At 41.1% G+C, this 23,073-nt stretch overlaps 1 protein-coding gene across 1 annotated transcript; it reads right to left on the bottom strand.

Moving 5' to 3' along the window:
• Positions 1 to 389: 389 nt before the first annotated feature.
• utp11 (UTP11 small subunit processome component) lies at positions 390 to 18,530 on the bottom strand. Its single transcript, XM_063033880.1, has 8 exons — positions 18,385 to 18,530; positions 14,993 to 15,054; positions 13,944 to 14,046; positions 12,304 to 12,417; positions 7,151 to 7,244; positions 4,248 to 4,378; positions 3,172 to 3,282; positions 390 to 884 (listed from the first exon to the last, which is right to left on the bottom strand). The coding sequence occupies exons 1-8, from the start codon at positions 18,445 to 18,447 to the stop codon at positions 801 to 803; spliced, it is 762 nt and encodes a 253-aa protein (XP_062889950.1). The 5' UTR covers positions 18,448 to 18,530; the 3' UTR covers positions 390 to 800.
• Positions 18,531 to 23,073: the final 4,543 nt, after the last annotated feature.

The following is a 23,073-nucleotide window of genomic DNA, read 5'->3' as shown; positions in this document are numbered from 1 at the left end:
ACTCATCTTGCAAAGACACTGTCCAGAAGTGGCAATGACAACCACTTCTGTAGAAAAATTTGACAAGAACATTCACAGTCATGTGGCATGACTAAGGTAGAGATATGTTTGGCACAACTTTGTGGGCCAAAGGGCCTGTATTGTGCTGTAGGTTTTCTGATGAGCATGATGATGAGAGGTACTTTGATGTGTTTTAAAAGAGTGAAATATTTTTTAAATCAAGATGGACATACCTGGATCCAGGGTATTGTTTTACTTGAAGAAGGAAGAGCAGTGTGGTAGATTTTTCCATCTGCTTTGAAAACAACTCCTTTAATCCCTAGGTGCTGCTTTTATCAAGAAATCAAACAAGTATCATTTAGAATTGACCGTGAAGAACAATGTAGATGTTGTTGCAGTTGAATTCCTTGGTTTTATTAAAGGCACCAAAGTAACATGCTTCTCATAAAACCAGAAGGTCCTAGATTTTTTTTTTAGGCATCGAGAGGTATAAAACTCACCGATTATGTTTGCTGCTATGACAGGAATCAGTAAAGTTTTATTTTTTTTCTTTACAAATAGTTAGGCTTACATAAAACTGTGCACAACTTTTAGTCAGATATATAAATCTAGGGTGCCTAAGACTTTTGCACAGTACAGTATTTTTAAGAATGTGTTTTCAGATATATTTATAGTATGGGTTTGCTTAATATTACAATGACAAAAGCCAACCAATATTAAAAATGTTTGAAAAACAATATATTCCAAAGAAAACTTCTAGAAAAGGGTATGCAAAATTTGAACTGCTTTGTAAAGATATGTCAGCGTTTTCTCTTAAAGTCAAACTTGTAGATGGCCGGAGAGTCTACTGTTTCTTTCTTTACCTTCACCTTCTTAGTCTTGTCCTGTGAAAAGATAATTTTCCATAAATTAAAAAAATTGCATCTCCACAAAAGTAATATACTACTAGCCATTTTATTACATTAATACAACTTCTAAACAATTCTATTTTGGAGTTCTTTAAAAGGAAAATCTCCAATCACAAGCGAAAGGTGACAATAAAATATCCACAGAAAGTTTACACAATGTATTAACTAGCAGACATTCAGATGAAACAGATAAAGCACAGAAATTCACCTGTTGAAACACGGGTATGAATTCTTTCACATTGTTTATGCAAACAGACCTCTAGACTTTTAATAGCTGATGCAGTCTGTTAAGAAATCTGATCTATTATCTAGAAAGGGCTCGTTTTTACACCACATCAATGAATTGTTTTCGATCCATAAATTCCATACAGAAGGGGACAGGTTTTTTCCTTCAACATTTTGGGGTTATTAAGCTGATAGCAACCAAGAAAATATTTCCCAGATAGAGAGAAATGCAAAATAAAGTTTCTAATAAGATGACCTACCCAGCTGGGTAGAGGAACACTCCAGGACATCCAAACCCAGTCTCTGAACCTCAATAACCTGATCTTTTAAGCATAAATAAACTAGCCACATTTGACAAATTTTATTTTGTTTCAACTGCCATGAATACTGTGGGCCTGGGCAGTACAATAAACAATAGGTGCAGGAGTAGGCCATTCGGCCCTTCGAGCCAGCACCGCCATTCACCGCGATCATGGCTGATCATCCACAATCAGTATCCAGTTCCTGCCTTATCCCCATAACCTTTGATTCCGCTATCTTTAAGAGCTCTATCCATCTCTTTCTTGAAAGCATCCAGAGACATGGCCTCCACAGCCTTCTGGGGCAGAGCATTCCATATATCCACCACTCTCTGGGTGAAAAAGTTTTTCCTCAACTCCGTTCTAAATGGCCTACCCCTTATTCTTATCCCTTAATAATCTTATATGTTTCAATAAGATCCCCTCTCAGCCTTCCAAGTTCCAGAGTATACAAGTCCAGTCACTCCAATCTTTCGACATATGACAGTCCTGCCATCCTGGGAATTAACTTTGTGAACCTACGCTGCACTCCTTCAATAGCGAGAATGTCCTTCCTCAAATTTGGAGACCAAAACTGCACATAGTACTCCAGGTGTGGTCTCACCAGGTCCCCATACAGCTGCAGAAGGACCTCTTTGCTCTTTTGCTTAAGGATTGTTTTGTTAGTGATGAGGTTTCCTTGACGAATCTTGAGGCCCTCCGTTTGTCGAAGTCGACCATGGATATTGTGTGCCAGCTGTCTACATGATACCAGAGCCTGGGCAGTATGATATGGAGAGCAGGCTGCTGCCCATATAGCAGACTCCCCGCGCCCCCCCACACAACTGATGTATCCAAAGGAATGGCAGAGACCAGTACAGTTTTGACACCAGCAACATTGCAGGAGTTGCTAGTCAGCATTGAAATCAACACAGGACTGCCTTGGAAACTCCAGCTCCAGATTTATCCTCTGTGGTTATTCCTGAAGCCTTCCCCTATGAGAGGGTACAGCTGCAAGACAGCAGAGGTTTGAGATCAGACTTTTCCTTCTCCTAGATGAGCTGCCAACCACGGCTGACGGGACCCATCTGCTCGGAGCGGCTGGTTTTAAGGTGCCAGTGACCCACTTTTGAACCCTTTTCCTGTTAATAGAAATGGTTCCGCTGGCTTAGCAGTGAAGTCACATATGAAGTCCAGCAGCTGGATTTGGTTGTCAGAGACTATTTGAGATGCATACCATTGGGAACATTTAAAAGGTAGTGGGAGCTTATCCCCATTACAACCCCTGGCAATGACAACCTTAAGGAACCTCCTTGATTAATCAAGAGCCACTGTTGTCATTGATCTAGGCAAATGCAAATTAATGGAAGCTTTATCATAACCACCAAGACTTCACATTGGCAAAACAGATGTTTATACATTCCTGCACTTCAGCACAGCATCATCTTCTTTGTTGTCTTCCAGGTTACAGGCATTCAGGGCAAATTCTGGTTTTGGCACATGATTGGACCTATCTGCTATGAAATTATTAATATCCTGGAGCATTGGTCTCTTTCCATTCATAGCTTTAGTGTTGCAACATCTTTTCTGGTTAAGGGATTAACAAGAGTTAGAGTTAATGTAGGAAAGAGGGGGTTACCCAACCAACCTTCCAAGGATAATGGCAACTTATTTCAATTAATTCCAAAGTAGTTACTTTGTATAGAGGCCACTTCACTATATACCGTACTATTGTTAACCTATGCATGCTATACCCTTACCATTATGTCTTTACGGGTCTGAATTTTCTGCGATATCACAAACATTTTCCTCTCTCTCTCAATGTGTTGCTTCAGAAGACTGTACTGGTGCTTCCTCTGCTGAGCAAGTTTCTGAAAGAGCAAATTACAAATTATTGTGAAGGGGAACAATCTTTGTACAGGTGCATCATTTGGAAAACGGAAAGGAAGGATAGCTTGAATTATGACTGAATTCTTTCCCCTGCACTTACCAAAAAGTTACTGTTATAGCAACTAGGTATTACATCAGTGATTTTTCACAGTACACCAATTTGTTTAGAAGAAAATCTCACATTTGATGTTACAAATGCTTTTAATGTTGCTCTTCACAGGTGGAATAATGACCCAATACAAGAGTAACAGGTTTCAAGTGACAGTCAAATGGGGCATTTTATTGGTATTGAGGTAATTATTTTTGGAAAACATCAACAGTGCTTTGGAACTCCAGTGACATTGCTCTCACTTTAAAAGCTGATGCAAGACGATGCTGGGTTGTGGTGACGCATTGCAAAGCTGCTCTCTGTAGACCTACTTATTCTTCCATGAAATTCATTCCATTCTTAAATCTAAATCAGGGGCTCCCAAACATTTTTAGGCCATGGACCAATACCATTAAGCAAGGGGTCAATGGACACTAGGTTGAGAACCCCCGATCGAAATTCTATGACTGTCAGAATTACTAATAATGTTCTTCTGTTATTGCTTTTCCCTTGTACTACCTCAACGTACGGCCGACTGGTGCTGTAGTGGCATCCGTAACGGACTTTGAGAAGCGTGGTCCCGGGTTCAAATCTGGCTGGCTCTTTGCACGCTGCAGAGTTGAGCGTCGAGCTAGCATCCCGGTGTCATAAAAACAGACGAAAATGCTAAAGAAACAGCGAAGTTGTCGCCTGATGCGCCACAAGGTGCAGAAAGGAACAAAGGCAACAACTTCAACGTACTGATGATATGAAATGAGCTGTACGGATCACATGCTAAAGAGTTTTTCACTGTACTTTGGTAACTGAGAGAATAATAAGCCAATTTCCCAATTTAAGGTAATTGAGGTTTCTGATTACCTTCAGAGCATGGGGATCTGTGGCTCCTTTAATTTTCTCCTTCTGTAATGTTTCAATGGTTGGTCGGTTATACACTCGGTTCACCAACTCTGGTACGGTATTAAGGCGTTTTGCCAAGTCGAATTCCCTCACTGTGCAAAAATTTAAACAGAAGAGTTTTTCAAGCATTATGATGGAGCTAAATTTAATTACAGTGATATCAAAATGTGTCAAAGCACATCACTCCTCCAATACACATCACAAGGAACTGGAATAATGTCATAATATTCTTCTGCTCTGTCTAGAATGGTGCAAAGCAAATTACAATGTGATTATTCGTCGCCTATATATATCAACTAGGAAAGAATGTGGAATGTTACAATTGAATGTTACACAGGAGCATGATGTTAGAAAAAAAAGGAAGGTGTGAGCCTTTTAAAAATACAAGTAACATTCTTAGTAAAACTTAATCAATCTTCATTTGTAGAGGAAGAGTACAAAAGACCATACATTCCCGAGCAATCAACAATGTAGTCAAGGTAAGCAAGTAAAAGAAAAAGTTTGAGAGGGGTAAAAAAAAACAATAAATCCTTAGGATCCAAAGGTTTCTATGCCATGGTTGTAAATTAAATAAGTGAATAAACTACTGGAGAATATGTATCTGAAAACCATGCCTCAGCTCAGGCATTTACACATAATTAGAAAATTGCAAATTTATTAAGATGATAGATCAAGCAAGAAAATTATGGATATTATAATCCAATGTGTATTACTGGACATTTTTTAATCTTCAAGGTCAGAATAATCAAGAGATTTTACTAATTCATATTGCCTGTCTGAGTAGGAAAAAAACCCACACTGGATATTTTAGTGTATGCCTGTAAACTGTATTGAAATTTTGGATGATTTAATTCCTGTAAAGGTATAAAAGTTAATAGTTGGCAAATAAATGTTTTGGACAATGTAGTGTATACAGTATCCATTAGACAATTGAAATTACACTCAAAGTTTTGGGGGAGAAACATACGGTAGTGGCCATCCTAACCAAACAAGACTGCCGCTGCCAGTGACCCTCATGGATTTGCTATACTTGTATGGTGCACCCTCAGCTCTGATAATGATTGTTCCAAAGTCAAAGAAATGTATTCGATCCTTTATTATCAATTAGCAAACATACAATCTCGAGGCGATGAAACTGAAGCATACCCAAGTGTAAGTTAAGCGCAATTGAGCGGACAACAAAAGATACAACATCTGTTGGTCCCCTGCCCCACACTGTCAGGAGCAAAACATGAATATGTAACTTATTCCCATCACTTTTACCACAACCCACTTATGTGACTAGTTACTATAATAAATGCGCAACAAAGAATACAATGCAGATAGAGAACAGATACATGGCTCCTACATATATTTTACTAATATTTTCAAGTATTGGCCATTCTAAGGATAGACTAGAAATCTGTTATCTACGTCACACAAGTTCACCATTCAGTATTCTCTTGCGATTCAAGGAAGGTAAGTGGGATGAGGTTTGTGGATACCTTGGCTGGAATGCACACATTGGACCAAAGGGCTTGTCCTAACAAATGCCACTCTATTCCATGGTAAGAGTAAGCTTTATAAGCGATCTTGTTCCCAATTTTGCTAGTCGGTACTACTCTTGATTTTGTAAATATAAAGTTATACAGCAGAGATTCTTCAGCTCTTGAATCCATACTGACCATCAAGCACTGATCTGCCTCTCATGCATTCTGTTCTTCCACATTCTCTTTCCCTACCCTCTTCCTCCAGAATCTACCACCACTTACCTAAGGGTAATTTAGAATGGTGAATCAAACTACAAACCAACACATTTTTTTTTGTTGAATGTTGAAGGACACAGTGGTACTTGGAAGAACCCACACAGTCGCATGTAAACTCTAGTCAGGAATGAATCTGAGTTGCAGGAGCAGTGAGGTATTAGCTACACCACCATACTGTCCTGTGTACATACATCTATTGATGCTTCTGGACACATCTTCAGTGATGTTCCTGGAATCATCGGGTGTTTCGGGTCTTTCAACATCATACAACCTTCTCCAGGTGACCCAGCCGGGGCTGATCAGACCCCAGCTTGTGTCCAGATGGCTAGCTACTTATGACTCCATGGCTCCCCTCTTTTGAGCCACAGCCATCTTGAGCCCCTCTCTGCCGCATCGGTGGTACTGCGGATGGACAATAATTATTGTCATGGCTTGCAGCTTCCTATCAACCCCACCCTTCGCCGTTGCCTCCAGAATTTGGTTAACATCTTCATCAAACTGCTTCCACAGTGAAGTTATGTTAGCTGCAGGCCATTTGATCCGCCTCCTGTTAGACTTCATGTTAGAGGGATTATTTGCAACACTTGGAGGTTCCGGGCAGTATGGGGTGACTCCGGGCCTGGCCTCTCCTTCGTCTCACCAGGTTGGACACCTGCGCATTGTGCTGCTCCTGCTCCCGCCAAACATTTCATCCTCGCTTGGTGGATCTTCAAGCCACGATCGTTCTTGCAGATTTTGCCACATGCACACTGCTACCTCATCGTCGTTTGATCATTGCCTGGGGATGTCATTGTGTCCATCCGACTGGGGTGCTCATCCTCCCCCCCCTCTCAACATAGAGCCCTGTAAATGATTCAACCTCAACTGAAACAGATCCACTCTGCCCAGAGCATTTATTTTTTGAGGAATGAAAGGCTTTTTTGACTTTCAAAGCATTATATTCTCTCATAAAAAACCTTGAACTTGGGTATTTCAAAGTAATGCCCTTAAAAGAATTAAACAGAAATAATTCTGAAGTTGTATATGATTTCATAAAATGAACTGCAGTAAGGTCAGACCACTACCAAGTTCTGGAAACAAAATCATGCAAAAAATACAGTATGCAACATAATACAGTACCTTCCTTTTTAGAATCACAGAAAAAGATGTGCTTATTAGGGGTCTTTCCATCAGCATCTAAAAAGTGGAGTTCAGACTTGAGCTGTTCAATTTTCTGTGAATGCAATGGAAAATCAGAGCTAAATTGATGCAAATGCGATCAAAACTTTAAAATATTTTTTTCCATCAACGGATTCTCTAGGAAATGAATTTTTTTTGTAAGAAATGGCATGGTTTCGTTTAATGCACTAAAGTGCAGATATATTGCTGATCAAAACCTTCTACACTTGGAAGGAGAAAGTTGCTGAGAATATTGGGCTACATTTGAGTCATATTGGACTATAGCTTATTGGACCAAATTGTATGCTGCACACAATTTCTGCTTGGTTACAAGGCAACATGCCTTATTTAATGAGTCAAGCTAGACAGCATTAACTTTTTGGCTGTGACCACTGTTGGTCTTGCGTCTGTTTGGATCTGGAGAGCTCAAATGAACTGTAACAACGCCTGTTAAAATCAGCATTGAATGTGGCTTATAGCAATAAACTGGCATATTTAAAAAAAACCTCCTGCCAGTTATTCATCATATTTTACTCTAAATAATAGAAATTGAAAATTCTTAAACAGTATTCCACGTTAATTAAATCAAATTAGATAACAATTACAAATATCTGTTGTTCATGGTCAATGGAAAGAACGATTGGTTCAACGTGATGGCAGCTGCTAATTTTCAGAGAACAGAAAAACATTATACAAAATAATTCATGGAATCAAGACATATTAAAGGTCCTTCACTGGTATCTCAGTTTGAAAATGAAAACAAGCAAAAATACTGGCTCAACATGGGAAAAGGATTGTACACAGCAGTGGATAATACATACTTGGTGTTCTAACTAAATGAATGTACAGACAGCACATGTAAAGGATACAAAAAAGAGAAAATATCTCCTAACATATTCTGTACAGAAGGTGACATATGCCTCAGAAAACAAACCCCTAACAAAATACACATGATCTTATTATTTATATAATGAATATATAATAATGCTTCTTTGGTAATGAACTACCATTAACTTGCACAGTAATTCATTATTGAAGCCTTCTAACTAATGCATTGCAGCTTCCATAAAACTTTCTCCGTTCTTAATTTATCTAATTATAACTTTCCAAGATTGTCTTGATTTGGGAATTGTTCTTTTGAATTGGAAAATTGCATATGTCACTCCAATATTTAAGAAAAGCAAGAAAAGGAAACTGGGGAATTACAGACCAGTTAGCCTAACATCTGCTGTCGGATAATTATTAGTGTCTATAATTAGGGATAGACTGATGTACAACTTGAAAATTCCCAGTTGACCTAGGACAGAGACGGTATGGATTGTGAAGACTATATCTTGGCTGTTGAAAATAATCTTTTTTTTTGAAGAGGTGACTAAAAGTCAGGGTAATATCTAGTCTTCATTTACAGGAATTTCCAGGAGACTTTTCAGTCTGCTTGGTAAGGTTAGGAGGTCTAAAAATGGAAGATATTTTAATGACCTGGCTTAGAAGCTGCAAGCTTATTGGGCAGGTAGTCAAAACGGCAGTGAAGACATGCATGTATAGAATGGGAAAAAACACCATGCATCCATTACTGTCAATAATCCCAAAGATTGGCAACACAGATAGAATCACTACCCAGCAGACAGGATAGTGAAGTAGATCTTCCATTGCAGTGATCATTGAACACCTACCCTTGGGCCACGCTGTCTCTTCTAGTATAACCTAGCTACAGCCTTCCACGGGCAGCCTGGCTGTCAGCACAGTGCAAGGATTGTTGTAGTACAAGAACCCAGCTGCACTCGCAGAACGTCTTCGACAGCTGGTGGGACTCCACTGGTTGTGAAAACGGTTATTACTGGTGAATGTTTATGAATTCTTTTGATATTCATAAACTACTGGGATCTTTCAGAAGTAATAATATTTAAAATATATTAAGAGTTAGTAAGTCTATATTCCAGCACTGGTGTAGACTGCCAAGAGGAGGGCAAGACTGCATAGAGGTAGAGGAGAGAATCCAGCAACTATACCATGTGAGGGGTGGGGAAGAAGAAGAAATTTTAAACATCTGCTGCTTCTATTACTTATTGTATATTATAGATCAATGATTATTTCATCAAACTGCAGAATATTTACATGTGATTGATTTATTTATTGAAATAGATAAATTAATCAATCAATAATCATTTTATTGACAGTAGAATATTTTATGTGGTTTACTCTTGCAATTATGTTCCTGTTTACCAATAACACCAAAAATAAAAGGTTGAAACTACAGACAGATGCAGACATTTTAGAATTCAGTGCCTTGACTTGGTTCTGCTATATCAAATTACAGCATCTGGTGTGTTGAATTGCATGCCAAAAATCAAAAAGAGGAAATAGTGGAAGTCCTCAATAGGTCCAGCAGCAAACGTGGAAAGACAAAGAGCTAACCTTTCAGGTCCGAGACCCTTCCTCAGAATTGAAAGAGAAAAAAACAAGTTAGTTTTCATTAGCAGAGAGGGTTGGAGAATGATGGGTAGAACAAAGTGAACATTTCTGGAGGAGTTGGAAAACCTCTTTCACGTCAGCCATCCAGGAACTCAGTTTTTCTAGGTGAAGCAGTGATTCGCTCCCACTCATTCAATGCAAAGAAACCAAAAGCAGACTGGGTGATCAGTTTATGGCGTACTTGAGTTCAATAAACAGCACTGGCCCAGAACTTCTGCTTTGCCTGCAACTAATTCCCCATCCCACTCCAAGTCTCTCTCTGCTGTTAAAATGAGGGATAATGCCTGTTCCCTTCCACCACTACCCTCCTCCATCTCCACCTGATCCTCACCCTCCAAAATTTCTCTTTTAGCTCCTCCCACTTTCTCCAAACTCAAGGTGCAGCCATGTGCACTCGCATGGGCCACAGCGATGCCTGCCTTTCATTGGCAAGGTGGAACAGTCCATGTTCCAAATCTACACTCGTAATGTTCTCCAACTCTTTCTGCACTACATTGATGATGGCATTGGTGCTGTTTAATACACCCATGCTGAGCTTGTCAATTTCATCAACTTTGCCTCTAACTTCCACCCTGCCTTTAAATTCACTTGATCCATTTCTGACACCTCTCTCCCCTTTCTTCATCTCTCTGTCTCCAACTCTGGAGAAAAACTGACTACTGATATAATTTTTAAACTTACTGATTCCCAGTGTTATCTTGACTATATCTCTTCCCACCCTGTCTCCTGCAAAAATGCTATTCCCTTTATTCAGTTCCTTCGTCTCCGCCACGTGTTCCCAGGATGTGGATTTCCCTTCCAGGACAGCATTCTTCAGAAAAAAAAAGTGGTTTCTCTTCCTCCACTATTGATGCTGCGCTCACCCATATCTCCTCTATTTCCTCGGCATCTGCACTCACCCCATTTTTACATTGCCAAAGCAAGGATAGAGTTCCTCTTGTCGTCACCTACAACTCCTGAGCCTCCGCATCCAACACGTCATTCTCCGCAGCTTCCGGAATCTTCAACGGAACCCTATTGCCAAATACATCTTTACCTCCCCCACCCTCCAACCTTCTCTGGTTTCCGCAGGGATCGCTCCCTTCGTGATTCCCTTGTCCTCCCACCAATCTACACTGCCCGCCCCCCCGCCCCCCCCCCAGCACTACCCCCTGCAAGCAGCTAAAGTGCTACTTCCATTCAGGGCCATAAACAGACTTTCCAGGCAAGACAACACTTCATCTACAAATCTATCCAGTGCTCCCAATGCAGTCTCCTCTACATTGGTGAGACCTGAAGTAGACCAGGTGACCTCTTTATTAAACACCCATGCCCCACCCTCAAAAAGCGTGATTTCCTGTTGGCCAACCATTTTATTCCTGTCCACATTCCCACTCTGACATGTTGGTCCACGGCCTCCTCTTCTGCCAAGATGAGGCCACTCCAAGGTTGAAGGAGCAACACCTCATACTCCATCTAGGCAGCCTCCAACCTGGCATGAACATTGATTTCTCCAACTTCCGATAAATTTTCCCCCTCCACCTGCCCTCTTCAATTCCCCACTCTGGCCTCTAACCTCGTCTCCTCATGCATCACCTCTCTCTGGTGCCCTTCCTCCTTCCCTTTCCCCCATGGTTCATTCCTCTCTTCCGAGATTCCTTTTTCTCCAGCCCTTTGCCTTTTCCATCCATCATCTCCCCACTTCCCTCAACCACCTTGCTTCACCCATCACCTTCCAGCTTGTCCTCCTTCCCCTCCCCCACCTTCTTACTCTGGCATTTCCCCTCTACCTCTCCCGTCCTGAAGAAGGGTCTCAGCCCAAAACTTCGACTGTTGCCACAGAGGATGCAGAGGCCAAGTCACTACGTATATTTAAAACAGAATTGATAGGTTCTTGATTAGTAAGGGCATCAACGGTTACGGGGAGAAAGGGTTGAATTAATCAGCCATGACAGCAGGGTGAAACAGATTCAACAGGCCAAATGGCTAAATTCTGTTCATACATCTTATGCTCTTTAGGATTTGAGATTTTAGTTCAGTATTTCTTTTCCTACTAATATACATCCTGGCCTGCTTTAAGCAAAACGTATCTTAGACAAAGAAGGATAATATGATTCTAACTGCCACATTCACTCATTTGGTCTCAATATATCAGATATTCCCATTCCTCCACTTCTGTTACTAAAAACTAAATTTTTTCCTAAGTTCTGTCAAAGGGTCCCAAACCTGAAACATTAATTGTTTCACTCTCCAGAGGTGACTGACCTACGCAGTTTCCAGTGTTTTATGGTGAATGTCAATCTTTCTTTCAGTACAGAGAAAAATTCAACAGAAGGTGTTTTAGTGCCACCAAGTGGTCGTTCTAATACTGCTGCACTTCAAGTTTAAATTCTCCAAAACGTACACCGAACAGAAAAACTGCGACTGGCTGAAAAGTACAGTAGGTATCTGTACTACGGCCATAATAACATTGATATAAAAAGTATGTCGTTATCTTTTAATTAAGAGAAAAAGGTTACACAATCTATAGCTGCAAATATCAAACAAAATTTATGCCAAAGAAAATTCCTTTCTCTAATATAGACAGAGTCCATTGAAGTGATGGCAGGGACATTTTGGGACAACCATTGCCAAAGCATCAAAATAACAAAAATAAAGTTCACCTTTGCCTCAATGGCACGTTTCATTTCTACATATTTAATATCTTGTGTTCTCATGAGCTTCAGCTGTTCCTCTGTTACTTCTTCTTTAGACTGTTTGATGACATGAACTCCATCCTAAACACAGAAAACATTTCTAAAAATGTGCACAGAAACAATATAGAATATTTGTCAGCATTTTCTTTTCTAATATTCTGCTAGGTGCTTAGCAAGACAGATGTGGTAAGATGGAATATGGTATTCAAAAAAGAGGGCACGATATAAATTTTGTTCAGAGATTGTGAACTTTTGGAATTCTCTACCACCAGAGGACTAATGATGCCCAGTCATTGAGCAGATAGCAGGATCTTGATCACACTGAGATAATATAGAGAAATTGTACCATTGTTCATGAATTCATCAGCATACATGTACAGCACTATGCAAAAATCTTAAGACACAAATACATAGTTCGGGTACCTAATATTTTTGCACAGTACTGTATGTATTTGTCAATGTGGAGAGCAAGTTTGTAAATCTGGCGGTAGCAAAGCATGTCGGGAACGGTGAGGGTGTAGTGCAGAGGGAGGGGCAGATGAGAAGTGCCAGGGGCAGGGGTGGCGCAGGTGCAAACACACCCAGCCCTGAGGCAGCAGGCAAGATCATTTGATTCTTAACAATTGGTTTATTGATCATTACAAAATGTCTCTCTGGGGCTCCCCTCACCCTTCCCCTTTTCCAACCGTGATTCCCCTCTCCCTGCCCCCTTCCCACTCTCAGTCCACAACAGAGACCCATATCAGAATCAGGTTTATAATCACATGTCATGAAATTTGTTTTTTTTTGTGGCAGCAGTAAAGTGCAATACACAACATTACTTCAGTACTGAGCAGAAGTGTTAGGCACCCTGTCTATCTATCTATGCAAAGGTCTTAGGCACATATACATACATGTGCCTAAGACCTTTGAAAAGTACTGCAAAATGTATTTAATTTGGGAAAGTAACATTTGTTAGATGGTCACGTAACAGGGATCATGAACATCACCAACATCAAACTTCTCTCCTGGGTAAACACTATATATTCACAAAGGAAGGGGCCTGGAAAAAAGGGAATTTTAATCTTTGTTTGTATCATGATCTGTTCATTTCTTTCTCAGCAAAGCTAATGGAATCAACAGAGCCATGTAATTAACCCAGCTGGAATTGCACAAACTGAAGGCAACATCTAACACATTTAATCTGGCTGTAAATGTGAGGATTGGAGGGACTGCTTGAAATAGTTCATTTGGTTTAATTTGATTTTGTGGGCCATCTATGGTCTATTTGAAAACAGATAGAACAATTTATTCAAAAAATTACTTTGTCTCCTACAACTGTAACGATAAGGGTCTCTTTCCAAAAGCCAAATATTTGGTTTGATTGTAAAAGTGAATGCCAAATTAGGAAAGTAAAAATTCCTTTATCATCAACAGATTCATTGCTAGGAATCTAGTTTATGTACCATATCTTGATGCAGAGAAACCAAAAATCATTGGTATTATTTACACTTTTGGAAATGATATTAAGTGATGAAAACCTGAAGAAAGTTTACCTTAATAGCACAAGCTATCCTGGGCTTATCTCTTCTAAAGAAACCCAATTTATAGTATCACAAGAAACTCACCTGCAGTTTGGTTCTGGTCATTCGAAAGTAGAATTCATCCGGATTTTTATCCAATGCCCTTTGGCGTAGTGCTTTTAGGGCATTTTGCTTCTGATGGTAGTTCCTAAAAAGCACAACAATAAATTAACAAGATCATTTCAAGAAAATCTTTGAATCATGAAACAACTAAAATATACAATACAGGTCTAGATTAAATATTTGTATTCCATATATTCAGGATCCTTAGGTGTGCAAGGGAAACTCAGTCAATTGGTGTCAAATTGTGCTGTAATAGTTACGTCAATAATTAAACAAAGAGAATATTGTGTGAATCTCTGACAAAAGCCCACACAAATATATTCCATAGGATCATTGGACATGTTATTTCAGTAATACTTGAGTAATACTGTAAATATATCATTTGATTAAGCATTCTTTGTTTAAAAAATTCATTATGGGTTATATGTAAAAATACGTGAATTGCATACGTCAGCACGCCACCACATCATACGTGAGCACCTCACTAGAAGTAAAAACGAAGTACGTTATTTTTTGTATTTTTCTTTCAAATAGTTTTTGAACATTAAACATAACATTAATGTTTTAGTTCCACATCAGAACTGCATTATGAATAAATCAGCCCATTTTAACACAAGAAAAGTCTACAACTGGGGAGCTATCCCCTTAATAGTGGAATGAGGGCAGCTAGAAAAAAAAGTAAAAAAAAACATCTTTTTCTTCCTTATGCCTTTATTCTGTCTTTTTCTTGTTGACAGTCTTTCACCTGAAGCATTAACTGTGTTTTTTTCTTTCCACAGATGTTGTCTGTGTTTCCTGAATCTTCTGACTTTACTTCAGGCTTCCAGCATCTGCAGCATTTTGATTTTCATTTCCTGGTTAAAAGTTACTCAACCTGAATCTTGCTAAAAGTACTGCCTAACTTGCTGCATATTTTCAGCATTTTCTATTTTTATGCTACATTTCCAGCATCTGCAGTTTTAATTCTTAATTATCACAGTTCTTTAGTTCAAGCCAAATGCTTTGGAAATTATGTTTCTTAAAGCACTCACTGTGCACGGAGCTGGTAGTCTTTTTTCTTCTCCAAGAAACCCAAGTGCCTACGAGATCCAAGCTGTAGAAGTAAGTTAAATGTTACTAAAATGTAGGAATGTCTGCAAAAAAAAAGTGAAAAACTTCGCTTTAAATTTAATAGTTTTCCTGGAAATACACACATCAATGGAAATAATCACCTTAGAAATGTGCAAAGCAGTTCCATATTATTCACGATGTATTATTCCAATGCTGAGTTTGCACTATTTGCCTGACAGTTAATTGTAAATGTAATTGTTGATTAACCAGCCAAAATTTCCAGAGTTTGTAAATATCATGTTTCAGGTTAACGATGGACTTTATTTACAAATAAAAGATTATATTATATATTGACGGTGCCAAATATGAGAAGTATGAGTTACTTGTGTATTTACATCCAGATAAATGTAACATATACATATTTAACAGCATGTGCATATTATATCAAAACTGAAAAACTTCCACATCACAGGTTCTAGTATATTCTATCTGATGTGAATAAATGATAGTTTGCAATTTTCAATTTCAGACTTAATACAGGATGGCCATTGTTTACACCAACTTCTACCGATGCCGAGTACTGTTGGTGTAACTAGCAAGTTCCAGAACACCCCAACGAATTGGCAAAAAAATTAGGCCTAAGTTGATAACACAGACTAATCATTTAGGGTATATAATCATTTGGGGTATAACATTCCATTAACATCTTCAGAATCAGGTTTAGTATCACCGGCGTATGTCGTCAAAAAGGCAGACAGCCGACTCCATGCTGCACGATAATAAACAAGCTGTTCCTGACTCGTTGAGTGTGCGCGTTCAGGCTTCTGTACCTCCTTCCTGAAGGTAGCAATGAAAGGAGGGCACGTACTGGGTGGTGGGGGTCCTTTGTGACGAACGCTGCTTTTTTTGAGGCACCGCTCCTCGAAAATGTCGGATACACAATGGAGGCTAGGCCCTGATGGAGCTGAGTTTACAACCCTCTGCGGTTTACTTAGCTCCTCTTCCACAACCTGGATCAGAACACTGACATCGTGCGGAAGCTTGCGTACTTCAAGGACTCCGTCAGGTGACGCCAACTCAGGGCCTCCCATGTTGGAACGGCTGTGGACGAGATGCCAGATGAAGATTGATCCAACTTCGGCTCCCGAACAGACAGACTCACGTCTGCCCCTCCTGGGCTACACTTCATCATGACCCCACCTCTCTCCTCCCAGGCTACCAGAAAAAAAAACGGACAGCAGCAAATAGACTCAACTTGTCAAAACAGCACAAAGACTACACTGATGGGGCACCCGACAAACCCCAGCTTGCCCCTGTGGTGTCCCAACCCAGGACGTCCTCCACCTGGTCCAAACATGCCCTCTCACCAAGATCTGAGACAGCTTTGCCACTGTCCATTGATGCAGCCAGGAGCCAGAGAGGTGGCTTGACAAGAAACAATCAGAAGTGTGAAGAGAGAAACACCTGCCATATGAAACAACTTCGATCCTGTGCAGTAGCCCCTCCATACCAGACACTGACACAGCCAATTAGAATGCCTACGTCTTTGTAAGGATATGGGTTTTTATACTTGTAGACAGTGACCACATTAATGGGCAAAGTAAAGGAATAAACACCCATCTATATAATTACTTCTGGTAGATGGAGCTCATCAGCCTGGGAAGGCAGCCCAGCTAAGAGAGGGAAAACTCTGATTTCAAACCTCCGTTGCCTTGCAGCCATACCCACTTATGGGAAAGGCTTCAGGAGTAAACCCTGAGGACAAATCCGGAGCGGGGGTCCCTAAGGCAGTCCGAAGTTGATTTCACCCTCGCTCTGGCAACTCCTGCGATGTCACTGGTGCCAAGCTGTATCGGCCCTTGCCCTTCCCTTGGACAACATCGGTGTCGTGGAGAGGGGAGACATGGGCAACTGCAGGTCTTTCATACAACCTTGCCCAGGCCTGCGCCCTGGAGAGACTGAAGCAAGACTTTTCAAGCGCAGAGCCATGGTCTTGCGAAACTAACGATGCCATCTATATAATCACTCATCAAGATCAGATTGGTACAGGCATTTCTACTCCAATGCATTGACTCATTTCAACACTTAGTGGCTGTAATGCTTGCCCCAACCCACCCAACATTGACCCTCACAGGCAGCATCTCCCCACCAAGCCATGAAGGAATTCAATACTGTGTGACAGTGTCAGCAAAAGGCAAGTGCTCCTGACATAGCATAAGGATATATACGTATTGTCCGCGTGTGTGTGTGTGTGTTTGTTTTAGAGAGAATGCTTCACTTCACCTCAGCGGAAAAAGGTAATTTATTTTCATGGCGCCTTTTGCCAACCATATCTTTATGGTCAATGAACAACTTCTGAAATCTCAGCACTGTTGTAAGGCAGGAAACAAAGCAAGCTGCCACAACAGCAGTGAGATATCTAGCTGATTATCTGTTTTTGCAAAAACTAATTCATAATAAATTTAGGCAGAAAACCAATGGAAGTTAGCGTTCTCCTGTGATGGGATCTTTAACAACCAGCTGATGGGCCCTTATTTTAATGTCTTAACTAAAAAAAAACACACACTCCCTCTGTCTAGTATTGCAATCTTGAGTAGCAACACTATTAGGAAAGTATAATCCTTGTACACGGATTATGGGGAGCAGTGGGGAGATTCCACCAATTGCAGCTCCACAAAATAGCCCAAGCTCACTACAGGACAAGTAAGCTAGTGTCAGTGTCCACTCCCAGAACTGCTGATGCGGCTAGCGTTGCGTCGAACTTTCCCGGTGTTGCTGAAGGTGCACTCGCCAAAGTAAAGGGACAGCATCCCCTCACACCCTTGACTTGAGCCTTGTCGATGATGAACAGATCTTGAAGAGTTATAGGGGTACATTTGCGTTCTTTTTCTCCGCGAATGCTTTTTATATGATGCTATATACGTTTGACTCAGGTGCAAATAAGTTTTCTTTCCGAATTCATTGTACTTGCGCATATGACAATAAGGCAGTCACGATGGATTTTCAAGCCTCTAACATGCTCTTGTGGCCATAATGTGTACATTTGGCAGTCCCTGGGTATAATCGGACCTAGAAGAAGCCGGCCTCTTCGGTCCTACGAACTCAACAGAACCAGGTTTCAGGTGTGAGTGAGGGAGATAAAGGCACTCTCGATAGAGTCCGTCACCAGCCTCCTCCTGTCCCCTAACCTCCAGCCGGGCGTTAGATTCTCACCGTTAACGCCTGCTTGAACTCCACGAAGGAGGGGGAGAGAAGAAGAGAGGGGACGGGGTGCAATAAAGGAAGAAGATGTGGAGAGGAAGCTCACGATTATGTCGCTGCCTCTTTAACTACCTTTGCCACGCTATTTATCCACTGTCATCCCAGCACCCACCTGGCTCCGCTCCCGATGGTTCCGCTGCACCGATTTCTGCGCCTTCCGAAACGCGGCAGCCATCGCGTGCCGTGTGCTGGTCTCCGGCAACAACCAGCCGTTTCCGGGTCAGGGGTTACGGTCAGTCGCACAGGGTTTCCGGCCGACCTGTGCCCCTCACAAGACGCCCCAGCCTCGGTGCATCCGGGCACAAAACAGGGGCGGGGCCTTTGGGGGACTAACCCCGCCCCCTCATGGAGATCCTCCTGGAGTGGAAGAGCTGGAAACGGGAGCGTGGACGGTCGGCGGGGCCAGGTACAAACCCCAAAATATGTGGAGATAGTCAGCTAGCGCCCAGCGTCTGTGGCGAGGAAAACTGCAGACACTAGTACCACAGGCAGCTGCTAGGAGCAACACAGCATGTCAGGCAGCACCTATGGAGGGCCGAAACTGAAACCCTTCATACTGCATTCACTATTTCAGATTAACAACAGAAGGAAACAAACCTTTAGCAAAAAAAAATTCAGGTAGAGCATTGGTCTTTGAACATAGAACAGTGCAGACCCTTCAGCCTATAGTTTGTGCTGCCCCTTCCCTCCTACATTGCCCTACATATTTCTTTCATGCATTTGCCTATCTATGAGTCTCCTAAATGTTGTTAATGTATCAGCCTTTATTAACACCCTGGTGGCAGCTACCACAATACAAGAACAAAAATTGCCTCTTTGACATCCCCCCGCCCCACATACTTTACTGCCTTAAAATTATATCCTATTAGCCAATTCTGGCTTGGGCAAAAATCTCTGGGCTGTCTGCTCTATCTATGCCTCTTGTACACCTCTCATCACCTTCTCTGCTCAACCTGTCCCTATAAGACATGCTTTCTAATCTAGGGAGGTAAATCTCTTCGCCATCTTAAAAGCTTCCATTTCCTTCCAGAGTTGACCAGAACGGAACACAAAACCGCTAGTGTAGTCTAACCAGGGTTTTATGGAGCTGCAACATTACTTCGTAGCTCTTGAACTCAGTACTCCAACTAATGAAGGCCAACACACCGTCTGCTTTCTTAACCACCCTATCAACATGCATTGCAACTTTGATGGTTCAATAAATGTGAACCTCAAGATCTCTCTGTTCCTCCACACTGTTAAGAATCCTATCATTAGCCCTGTATTCAGTTTTCAAGTTCAGCCTTCACACTTTTCTGGTTTGAACTCCATCTGCCACTTTTCAGCCCAGCTCTGCATCCTGTCAAAGTCCCATTGTAACCTATGACAACCTTACACACTAACCACAACACTCACAACCTTCGTGTCATCTGCAAACTTACTAACCCATCCTTCCACTTCCTCATCGAAGTCATTTATAAAAATCACAAAGTGCCAGAATCCCAGAACAGATCTGTGCAGAACACTACTAGTCATTGAACTCCAGAAAGAATACACTCTTATCTACCAGCATCTTCTGCCTTCCGTTGGCAAGCCAATACTGAATCCATGCAGCCAGGTTTTCTAGGATCCCATACCTTTTACTTTGCAGATCTGCTAATCATGAGGAACCATAGTTACAGCATGGAAAAGTTTTATGGTCTGGAGAGGTAGGTGAAGAAAAAAGGAAAGAAGAGACACAGGAAAGCACAATTAAGTTACAACAATGTAACTGGTATAGTGTACTTGTTATTTCAGTTATATTCATTATGGGTTATATGTAAAAGTATGTGAATGGCATACATCATTATGCCACCAAGTCATATGTATGCATGTCACTAAGTCCTCACACATTATGATTCACATTTTCCTGTGAAGCTTGCCTGTGACACCTCACCTTATGCTCTCGGAGCAGTCACGTCACGTTACACTGGACAGCAAATTTTTTCAAAAGTGTTGCTTCCTCAGAATTTTGTTTTTGTTTATGATAGAATGCTTGAAGATGAACACAAATATAATTTCAGACTACATGTATCACGTAGGAATTTGGAGAAACAACATTGCTTAATGGTGCCGATGCTTTGCAATAGTTCAACTAAGTTAAAAAATATTTTGGTAATGATTTTCATTTGTACTCAGTGTCTGAGGCTTCTTGCTTAAGTGTCCAACAATAATTTGCCAGCATTGATGGATTCCAGTTGCCCTGGTATCTTTTCTCCATGACCGCAATGTCCTGGTGAGACCTTTCACCATGCTTGTAACTAACAGCACCAAGCTTTGCAGGGAAGAAGTCTAAATGGGAATTCAGAAAATGAATCTCTAGTGACATGTTGCATTTCATGGTTTTATATGCTTCAAGCATGGTTTCAACCAGCTGCATGTGGTTTGGTGCTCTGTAGATGCCGAGAAAAATTTCAACAACTTCCTTGAATGCCTTCCACGTGATTTTCTCCGGTCCCACTAGAAATTCTTCAAATTGCCTGTCATTGATGACCTGTTTGAGTTGTGGACCAACAAAAATGCCTTCCTTAATCTTGGCATCAGTTATTCTGAGAAGCATCTGTCTCAAATCAGAATCCTTCATAGAAAAGTTTGCGCCTGGTGATAGCAAATTCCATCCTTACAGTCTTGAACGCAGTAATTATTACTAAAACCTGTCCTGCCATGCAGCAGCCACGCCACCTAACCATGTCCAAGCATGCCTGGACAAGACAGGAAACTTTCCAGCTTCCATTGTAGCCAACATTTTAATTGACTTGAATTATGAATTGAAATAATAAACATATGTTTATTTAAAAATGGTGCGTGATAGGGAAATCTTATGGTGATTTTCATGATCAGTAGCCCAAAATTCATAAGATACACCTAAAGGTATTCAGGAAGCAAAATCTTTGTTGTCCAGTGTTATGAGTGATGGAAGTGAACCCATTGCCTTTGCATTATCTTTCTTTTCAGCTGCAGAGAGAATTTACGCATAGATTCACAGAGAGGCCTTGTGTCTGGTTTGGGATGTGAAACATTTCAACCAGTACCTGTACAGGAGAGAGTTTACCCTCATTACTGATCACCAATCACTAGTGACAACTTTCAGTCAACAGAAGGGTGTTCCACTAACAGTGGCAGCAGCACACATGTGGAGATAGGCTCTTTTTTGTGAAGGGCACAGTTACAAGATCAAATTCAACAGGGCAACTGATCATGGAAATGCTGATGGATTGTCCCGCTTATCCTTGGAAAAAGAAATACCAGAAAAATTTGCAAAAGTAGGCACTTCTCTTGACGTATTCTCCCTAATGTAAATCAAAAGCTTCCCCATTACAGGAAAGATGATCTAAAGGGAACGCACAAAAGACCCACACTGCCTCAGGTCTACATGGGTGGAAAGTGCAGCATAACTTCCAGTTCACCCATTTTTATCAATACCGGGATGAACTTGCCCTTGATGGAGGTAGTCTTATGTGGAGATTGAGAGTTGTACCATCAAAGCTAAGAGCTAAAGCGTTGGAGGAGCTACATGATGATCATCTAGGCATAGTCAAAATGAAAGCATTAGCTCGAAGCTTTGGTAGCTTGGGATAGATTAGCAGATTGAGCAACTTGCCATGCGCTGTTTGGGATACCAGCACATCCAGAAGACGCCAGAAGTAATGACTCTTCATCCCTGGAAATGATTTGCATTACCCTGGCAAAGGATTCATGTGGATTTTGCCAGACCAGTCATGGGCATGAGTTTCTTGCGAATAGTGGATGAAGCTACAAAGGGGCCAGAAGTGTTCCCAAAACCTGTGGAATTCATTGGAGCTAAGCTTGCAGTGGTGAGCAAACCAGGATCTGATTTTCATACATGCGATTAACAAAACTTACACGATGCATTGCAGAGCCATGCTTTTCACTGCACAAGGGTGCATGTGACATTAATAAACCGATTTTAAATGACCATGAGGGGATGGAAAGACCCATCATTTAAATGCAGTGTGAAAAGCAGTTTCAGGTAAAATAAACAGTACTTCTGCTGTTTACTGGTGCAATTCTACACCACCATCACAGGGAGCATCCTCACGCCTGCCGTTACTGTCTTGGACAGGGACACCCCCAGCACCCAGGACATCCTTCCTTTCTTCTCGCTACTGCTATCAGGAAAAAGGTACAAGAGTCTCAGGGCACACACCACCAGGTTCAGGAACAGTTATTACCCCTCAACCATCAGGCTCCTAAACCAAAGGGGATAACTTCACTTGCCCTATCATAGAAATGTTCCCACAACCTATGGAATCACTTTTCAAGGACTCTTCACCTCATGGTATTTATTGCTTATTTATTTGTATTATCGTTTCTTCTTTTTGCATTTGCACAGTTTGTTGTCTTCTGCACTCTAGTTGAGTGCCCCAGATGGGTGGTCTTTCGTGGATTATTTTATAGTTATTATTCTACGGGTTCATTGAGTATGCTCACAAGAAAATGAATCTCAGGGTTGTATATGGTGACATATATGTACTTTGATAATAAAATTTACTTTGAACTTTGGTTTGCTGGGAACTACAACGAACTGTCGGGTCAGCAGAAAAGATCACTGGGTGCAGTCTATTGTCACTGTAGGACTTGTACGTGTCCGGGACAAAGTAATATGCAGAGAAAAATCATTGTGAACATTCCTCATCCAGTAAACTGCCTTTTCCAAAAGCTGTCTTCTGGAAAGCAGTATTAGGGCTATTAAAACAAGGAATCACGCCACCTTAAAGGTTTCTTCCCCCAGGCCGATAATCTGAAGAACCATTCTCGTACT

The sequence above is a fragment of the Mobula hypostoma genome, chromosome 26 (genome assembly GCF_963921235.1).
Source record: "Mobula hypostoma chromosome 26, sMobHyp1.1, whole genome shotgun sequence".
Classification (NCBI taxonomy): Eukaryota; Metazoa; Chordata; class Chondrichthyes; order Myliobatiformes; family Myliobatidae; genus Mobula; species Mobula hypostoma.
Note: the sequence above shows the minus strand (reverse complement) of the source record. Positions and strands in the feature narration are given on the sequence as shown.